The sequence below is a fragment of the Solanum pennellii genome, chromosome 4 (assembly GCF_001406875.1).
Source record: "Solanum pennellii chromosome 4, SPENNV200".
Classification (NCBI taxonomy): domain Eukaryota; kingdom Viridiplantae; phylum Streptophyta; class Magnoliopsida; order Solanales; family Solanaceae; genus Solanum; species Solanum pennellii.
In genome coordinates, this window is record NC_028640.1 from 76,334,786 (window position 1) to 76,343,518 (window position 8,733).

The 8,733-nt window shown below is 27.4% G+C and overlaps 2 protein-coding genes across 2 annotated transcripts; both read left to right on the plus strand.

Moving 5' to 3' along the window:
* Positions 1-2,322: 2,322 nt before the first annotated feature.
* On the plus strand, positions 2,323-4,729 carry LOC107015858 (GDSL esterase/lipase EXL3-like). Its single transcript, XM_015216277.2, has 5 exons — positions 2,323-2,801; positions 3,100-3,230; positions 3,437-3,667; positions 3,834-4,089; positions 4,386-4,729. Exons 1-5 carry the CDS (start codon positions 2,516-2,518, stop codon positions 4,574-4,576), a joined length of 1,095 nt encoding a protein of 364 aa, XP_015071763.1. The 5' UTR covers positions 2,323-2,515; the 3' UTR covers positions 4,577-4,729.
* A 1,549-nt stretch (positions 4,730-6,278) lies between these two features.
* Positions 6,279-8,193, plus strand: LOC107017072 (GDSL esterase/lipase EXL3-like). The gene is made up of 5 exons (XM_015217349.2): positions 6,279-6,551; positions 6,649-6,779; positions 6,940-7,176; positions 7,605-7,860; positions 7,957-8,193. Exons 1-5 carry the CDS (start codon positions 6,308-6,310, stop codon positions 8,118-8,120), a joined length of 1,032 nt encoding a protein of 343 aa, XP_015072835.1. The 5' UTR covers positions 6,279-6,307; the 3' UTR covers positions 8,121-8,193.
* The last annotated feature ends 540 nt before the right edge of the window (positions 8,194-8,733 follow it).

Here is an 8,733-nt window from a genome sequence, read left to right on the forward strand (position 1 = left end):
TGTCCTTCATTACTAATTTTACTTTTTTCAGAGTTCAAATCTAATAGTTAAAATTTGTTTGATGTAAACAGAATAAGATATATAATATATGTTTCAAAATTACACAAAGCTTCATTCATCCTTGATTCCTCAAATAAACGAGCATGAAATCACTCACTATTTGAGGAAGCATTTTATATCACAATGAACTTTTCAAATTAGATTCCGAATTAATCGAACCTCAAAAACAAAAAGAAGACAACTATGGACTAATGCTCTCGTACCATCAAATCACATATTAAACTTCAATGTTAAACCTCTTTTGATTAAGCTCAATGAATGTAAATGGTTTAACAATGAACAAACAGCTAACTCGATTAAGACATTTTTTTCTTAAAAGATATTTAATAAGCTTAAATTGACTTATTTCTAAAAAGACAACTTTCACAAAATGTGGTGTGACATATATATTATTGTTCATTATTATGATAATATTAATAAGAAAATAAAGACTTTTTAGACCATACATATACACATCTTAAATTAAAAGAGAGAAAAGTGGTCTATACTAAATATAGCCTAATACATGTATATATCACACCAACTAACTCCAAACTACCATTATTTAATGTATAAATCAAAATGTTGGATGTCATAATTTGGAAGGATTTATTCTATCTTAGCACTAATAGATTTTTTTTTTCCCTTAAGAGAGAGAGATGAATTAGTAAAGGGATATAAATAATATGTTGTTCCAATCAATTCGTTGATTGGTATATATACCATAGTTACAATAAATATATTTATTGACAATAAATTTTTCTACAAAAAAAATTTAGCAATAATTGAACTGATATCGTTGTATTCAAAATAACTAAAATTTTTACGATACTAGTTATAAATGTTCATTTTTATAATTATCATTAAATATTATATAGCGATAATTATATTATTCTCACTAAATAATCACCGCTGAATCGTGAATTATTGTGGTGTATACTCTTATTAATTCTCACAACAGTTGTAGGCCTCCATGTTATGAGAAATCTACCCAATATATCACACGTAAGACAATTTGATAGTGATGTTTTAAAAATTTAATTAAATTGTGTTGTATATCATTTTTTTTAAATAAAAACATTGCGTTGTATATTTTCATTCTCTATAGTTTATATCATTAGTCTCTCTCTCTTATTATTATTTTTTTAATAAAAAAACTTCACTAGAGATTAGAGAATGCTATTATAACACGTTTGGTTGCATCTTTTAATGCAACAATGAAATTACTAATTTTGAATATTATATTTCCGAATTGAATATCGTACTGCATTATTGAATTGAATTATTGTAGTTACTATAGGTTATGGATTGAATATTTTATTGAATATTCTATTTCTAAATTGGATACTATAGTGTTGGATCAAATATTGTGTTTTTGAATTGAATATTGTTGCTACATTAATTTTGAATTGAATATTTTGTGTTTCGTATGAATATATTAGGTATTGAAGTTTCAAGCTGAATATTGTAATTTTGAATTAAAAACTCTGTTTATAGAAGTAACTTGTATATCTCGTGTATTTTTGTATGATTGATAGATTTTCTAAGAAGTATGTTAAAAGCAGTGTATTCATAATATGATTAGTGCCAAAGTTTATAAGGAATATTTACCCATAGCTTTGGAGCACAATTAAATCATACCGTAGCTATTCCATTTTAATTTAGGTTATTAGTTTGCTATTATATATAATTTTCCCTTTTTTTAAACCACATGTTCATGTTTAACTTGACATAAATAAAGAAGTCATAACATTAATTTGGTGAAAGGAATGTAAATTTTTTTTCCGTCTATGTTAAGTATGTGCAAAATTAAATATACACTCATTATTGTTAACATTTGACATTTATATAACACATAATTTCTACAGCAAAATTATACATCGAATCACCCTTCGCGTAAGGTGATTCTACCCATCAATTGATACACCCCTCAAAAAGAAAAATAAAATAATTACATTAATAATAAACGAGTAACAATAGACGATGTAAATATGAAAAGGTATTTAGAAAGTTTCCCCACAAGAACACTTGTACACCTATAATTAACAAGTCCGTGTGCATTATTGTTTTTATTTACGTGTCTATAATTAGGTTAAAACATTCAACATACATATGAAGTGACTAGATTACAAAAGGAAACTTTTTTCAATTTTCTTGTGTGTATCTCGTGAACACACATGTCCAATTATAAATTTTTGACGTGGACATCTGATATTGACGTGATATAAATTTTAAATATATATATAGGTAATTATTTTATAATAAGTTAGAATATTCAATTGATCCAAAAAAACGAATTGAAGTGTTTAAATAATTATTTTGTAAGTATGTCATTTTCAAAATAAAAGTATTACACTGATTAAACGATGCATATAACTTAAACTCCTTTATATTCCTAGCCGCCTCTATACTCAACTCCAACATTTCAAAGCTTTTACAAAAACCTACAAATGTTCTCTTTTTTTTCCCCCTATTTATGCAACAAAAAATACTAATGGTGTATAAGATCATGGTTATATTAAACTATTTTATTTGTTTTGTATTAATGTCAACTATAAGGTCATGTGAAGGGAAAGTGCAATTACCAAATAACGTCGTTGTAAAAGCAGTATTTGCATTTGGAGATTCAATTGTTGATCAAGGAAATAATAATTATATTCCAACTATAGCAAAGTGTAATTTTCCACCTTATGGTAAAGACTTCAATGGTGGAATTCCAACCGGAAGATTCTGCAACGGCAAGACGCCACCGGACTTGATCGGTACGTAATTATACACACGTATATATTTTCTTCGAAAAAGGATCATATTTACCTTTACAGTTACCCCTTATATATTCCTAACAGAGTTGAGAATAAATACGGAGTGTAGGGGTAAATTTGACCATTTGAAAAGGGATAGTAATATTACAAATGTAAAATTTAAATAATTGAACTTTACTGAATCTGTAACGTATGATAAGGCAAATAAAACTCTTTACTATAAAATATTTTATCCAGGATGATATTGAAAAATGACAAATAAAAATAACACAAAAATTGCAAATTTGGCCATTTTCAGTTGAAGAATTGGGAATAAAAGAGTATATACCAGCTTACCTAGAGTCAAATTTGAGAAATGAAGATCTCAAGACTGGAGTAAGCTTTGCATCTGGTGGTTGTGGATTTGATCCTCGAACATCTACTCTTGCGGTAATTTTAAATCTTATGATTTTAAATTATTTCTTTGTGCGGCTATATAAAATCTGAAGTATCTCAAAGTTAAGAAAATAGCCATTTTTGCAACATATTTAAAATATAGCCATACTTAACAACACTAGCCAGTTTATCACTCAAGAAAAAATAAAAAGGAAACACTAATCTTTGCTGCTATATTTTTTTTTGTTTTTGTTGATCAGTTAGCTATACCTCTATCAACACAATTAAATCAATTCAAAGAGTATATTGGGAAGCTAGAAGGATTAGTTGGAGAAGAAGAAGCCAACTATATTTTAAAAAATAGCCTATTTTTAGTGGTTGCTGGAAGTGATGATCTTGCAAATACATATTTCACTCTTGAAGTTCGATTAAAGCAGAATATCGACTCATATACTGATCTCATGGTGTCCAAAGCTACTGAATTTCTCCAAGTAAGTATACCTTTGTAGTCGAATTTTAAAGGTGTCAAACATGAACCAGTTGGATCAATGAGTTTCAGATATCAAATAATTAAACCGATAGTTCTTTATAACTAATCATCATAAATATTAATTTGCACTACATTTTGTGTTGATTCAAGTTTTTTTTTTCTTGAAGGAATTGTACAACTTGGGAGCAAGAAAAATTGGGATTTTTGGAATTCCTCCCATAGGATGTTTGCCATCACAAAGAACATTAGCTGGTGGGCCAAATAGAGTATGTGCTAAGGAATACAATGAAGCAGCCCAATTGGCTAACACAAAATTCTCAATTGCCATTGATTCACTATCCAAAAAGTTGGCCCAATCCAAACTTGTGTTGATAGATATCTATAATCCTTTTCTTGATATCATTGTCAACCCTCAAAATTATGGTACTATATACTAATCCTTCTATAACTTCATGATTTATATTAAGGGCGTCAAATAAGTAGGTTGGGTTAAATTTGGACAGATTAAGATGAGCGCGTTAAAAATTGGATGAGTTACTGAGTTATCTAATATATAGGGATATTAACCGTTAGGATGATATGATGTAAATTAATTGTAGATGTCTTTAGAGTGATCTGATAACAAAATTTTTAGACAACTTGTGCTTCTTCATTTTTTTCTTTATTTTCTTGTGATCTTATTTTTATCAATTTTGTTATTGTGGATTATTTTTTTGTAGGATTAGAAGAAGTAGAGAAAGGGTGTTGTGGCACAGGAAATATTGAGGTGACAATATTATGTAATAAATTCAGTGGAACATGTGAAGATGATACAAAATATTTATTTTGGGATAGTTTTCATCCAACTGAGAAAGGTTATAGGATTCTTGTTGATCAAATATTGAAAAAATATGTCAATAGATTTTTGTAGATGATGAGCTCAATCAAGATCAAGATTATGTATCACCAAATTTGTATAGTTTGGATCAAAGGTCCAAACTTTTTTTTGTTCAATTAATAGTTCATTTATACACATCCAAGTGTTTATGTTGGAATCTAATAAAAAAATATTGTTCATGTCAAATGGTTGGTATTTAGTGGTACCTACTTAGCTAGTAATTTACTAAGTAATTAATTTTTGCATTGTACTTGCCAATTTTTACTTTTCCGAGTTAGTTAAAATTTTTTTGACATAAACCAAAATTGATTATTTTTGGAAAACTTATTAAAGGACAAAATTGACTCATGCATCTATCTAAAATTGAAATAATTTTTTTTTTAAATCTTAAAAAGATAGAGTCCACGTGTAAGGTCTACATCACATGACACCCAAAAAATCTTTAGTGTTAATTAATTAACGACAATAACTTAATTTTATCTAGATATTTCAATATTGTATCAGGTTCAAGGATTTTAATCAGTAAATCGATGCACTTCTATGGCTAAATGTTGATTTAAATTATGAAACTTTATCATTTCGGCCTTTAGGGCTGAAAATTGTGAGGTTTAATGTTTAAATAATCTCAGTAGAGACTAAAACATAAGATACTTGTTACATGTTTGTAATAAGAGGTGATAAATATCTCGTAAAATAATTGATGTGCACACTATAGTTGGCCTAGACACTAGGATTATCAAATTTTTTTCAATCATTATGGGTTGTTCCTGTTGTCAAATTAAAATGTGCTCCTGAAAGTCTAGTTTTTTATGGTATGAAAGTCCATTTTTTTGTTGTTAGGAAATTTGTGTTCGTCAAAGTTTAGAATAGTTGATTGAATGTTACTTTATATATACTTTACACTTTTTGCGACTTATTTGTAAAATTATATTGAATATATTGTTATTATATATATATGAAAAAACACTTATATGAGATTTAATTGCGTGGATTTGTTTAATTAAGTCGTATTGAGGAATATTATAGTAGTTAGATAGTTACTTTACTTACTTTTCTATGTATAAAAAATTACTATTTGGTGGTGATTTAACTAATTAATCCAAATTCTTTTATCACACTTTTCTTGTTGATTAGCACGTTTTCCCTTTACGACTCTCTCTTGTTAACACAAGAATATTAGTTAACATGAACTATAATCGAAATCGAGTTTAGGTTTTATGCATTAATAACGTTTGATATATTTACATAATTAGATATTTTTAAAATAATTGTGTAATTTAATTTAATTAATACTATTCTGTAATAGAGAATAAACTATTAACATGAAATATAATAGGTAAAACGAAAAAGAGTGATCATCTATTATGAGACCTACTACTAAAATCGACATGTGGAGAGCCAACACACATTTTAAATTTACTTCTATCTTTGTGTGATAGAGATATCGTTTTTGAAAAAAAAATATTTGAACACTAGATTGTAAAAAAATTAACAGATATAAAATAAATACAACAATCGATACTATTTTTACAGTATCAATGCATACAAATTAAACTCTTACGTAACGTGTTCCCCGTAATATGACGAAAGTTCTCAACGTCTTTAACTTCCATCCTAACCCAAACGTAACAATTTATATATGACGTACGTATTCTTTTGTGTAGCCTATCTCTCTCTATATAAATATTTAATTAATTTTTCAAAAACCTCAAATTTCTTTGAAAAAATATCTATACATTTATTTTACTGCATAAAATAGTAATAATGGCTTTATTATGTGCTGTTTTTATAATGTTATTTATTTCATGTGAAGCAAAGTTGCAATTACGTAAGGACATAAATATAACGGCTCTTTTTGCTTTTGGAGATTCAATTGTAGATCAAGGAAATAATAACAATTTAATTACTCATGCAAAGTGTAATTTTTTACCTTATGGAAAAGATTTCATGGGTGGTAATAATCCAACTGGAAGATTTAGCAATGCCAGGACACCAGCAGACATGTTAGGTATACACACTATATAAAACGTAATATTACTTATGCAGAATTTAATATCTGTATAACTCGTTTAACCATATGATCACTAATATTTTTTCTATTTCAGTTGAAGATTTTGGGATTAAGAAGCTAATGCCAGCTTATCTAGATTCAAATTTAAAAGTTGAAGATTTAAAAACTGGAGTAAGTTTTGCTTCAGGAGCTTCTGGATTTGACCTTTTAACTCCTGTTGTCGCGGTAACTTCTTATTCTATCTAGTTATTTACATAACATGAATTAATGATAGATAAATTTAATAGCTAAACAAGTTCTCAACTAATTCCACTTTCTTTTTTTAGTGAATAATTATTACCTATATATTTTCTTATATATATTATTTTTTATTTATGTAAATTAGTCAGCTTTACCACTGTCAGTACAATTAGCACTTTTTCAACAATATATTTGGAAGATGAATGGATTTATTGGTGAAGAAGCAACAAAGAATATTGTTAAAAAGAGTCTTTATATAGTAGTTGCTGGAAGTGATGACCTATGTAATACATATTTCATGCTCAAATTTCCAAGGAAAATACAATACAATGTTGACTCATATACAAATCTTATGGTAGATGGAGCTTCCAATTTTATCAATGTAAGTATATATATAATACCTATATTTCCCTCTCTTTTTTTTTCACGTTGTGATTATATATTGAGTTTTTGGTGCCCCTGTCATCCATAAACTAGAGCATATATGTCCACTCTAACGGAAGGCTGAATAGGGACACATGGCGCAATCTTATCCGTCGATAAATGTCAAATCGGTGGATAAGATTATGACACGTGTATAGTACAAAGGGTATATATGCTCTAGTTTTTGAACTGTAGGAACAACACCAAAGTTCCAAAAGTATAATGGAGGATATTTGCATATCATTTACGATTTTTCGAGATATATCTGTCATTTTTCCCTTTGAAGCATGAACTTAAATATAACCCAAATATTGAATCGATTTTATGATTATAAGTTTTTTTCAAATATTATATATTTTGATTGTTATTATTTTTTATTTTTTTTAGGATTTGTACAATATGGGAGCAAGAAGAATTTGGATATTTGGGCTTCCACCAATAGGGTGTTTGCCATCGCAAATACTGCGAGGTGGAGGTCCATCTAAAATTTGTGTTGACGAATACAATCAAGCTGCTCAAATAACAAATACCAAATTATCAAATAAAATCCATTCATTAAACAAAAAATTGCCTCAAATCGAGCTTCTTTATATCAATATTTACGATCCTCTACTCGATATTATCGCCAACCACAACAAATACGGTACAATATTAAACACCAATCTTCTCCAACTCGTAGATAAATTTTAGATCAATCATATTTTAATCGACTAATTTTTCTAGTACTTGTAAATTTTAGGTTTTGAAGATGCATTGAGTGCGTGTTGCCATGGAGGGAATGAGTATTTATTATGTGACAACATTACAAAAATATGTGAAAATGATGCAAATTATTTATTTTGGGATAGTTATCATCTCACTGAGAAGGGTTATAGGGTTCTTCTTGATCAAATTTCCAACTAATAATCTTATTGTACTAAACATGAATTATATATCAAGATTTGATTATCTAGTTGATAATAATTCGATTAATTTAAAGCTGAAAAATATTATGTTACATTTCATTCTACTAGAATTTGATTGTTGTAGTATAATTTAACATGATATATCAGTGTAATTTAATCTACTATAACTAGTTACTTACTATTTATCTAGATTACAATCAATCTTATTAGCCAAAATTACTTGTAATTATTTTTTAATCAACTTAATTATATGAATATAAAAAAGTTAATTATGCCATCAATCCATATAACTCACGGACTTGCTAACTTTTTGTAGGATAAAATAGGAGCCTCCAAAATTTCGAACTACTTAAAATTTAATATGTCACGGGAATACTATTTATTTAAATTATAAATTAATATTAGTATTAGATAGTTTTACTAGTTACTTTAAGTTGTCAATTAATATTATTATTAAATAAAATTATTCGTAATTACCTTTTAAATAACTTGACTTTGTATAAATATTTCCTATATCAAATTATATAAAACTTAAACTCTTACAATTTTATAGTGTGTAGTTTATGTAGTTTTAAAACTATCTTTTCTACTTAATCCATCTTAAATAATTA

What these genes read in the sequence shown, in the direction of transcription:
- LOC107015858 (XM_015216277.2), top strand. Translation starts at nt 2,516, where the DNA reads ATGCAACAAAAAATACTAATGGTGTATAAGATCATGGTTATATTAAAC. An exon ending in GACGCCACCGGACTTGATCG is followed by an intron (nt 2,802 to 3,099) that starts GTACGTAATTAT and finishes GGCCATTTTCAG; the next exon opens with TTGAAGAATTGGGAATAAAA. An exon ending in CTCGAACATCTACTCTTGCG is followed by an intron (nt 3,231 to 3,436) that starts GTAATTTTAAAT and finishes TTTGTTGATCAG; the next exon opens with TTAGCTATACCTCTATCAAC.
- LOC107017072 (XM_015217349.2), top strand. Translation starts at nt 6,308, where the DNA reads ATGGCTTTATTATGTGCTGTTTTTATAATGTTATTTATTTCATGTGAA. An exon ending in GACACCAGCAGACATGTTAG is followed by an intron (nt 6,552 to 6,648) that starts GTATACACACTA and finishes TTTCTATTTCAG; the next exon opens with TTGAAGATTTTGGGATTAAG. An exon ending in GAGCTTCCAATTTTATCAAT is followed by an intron (nt 7,177 to 7,604) that starts GTAAGTATATAT and finishes TATTTTTTTTAG; the next exon opens with GATTTGTACAATATGGGAGC.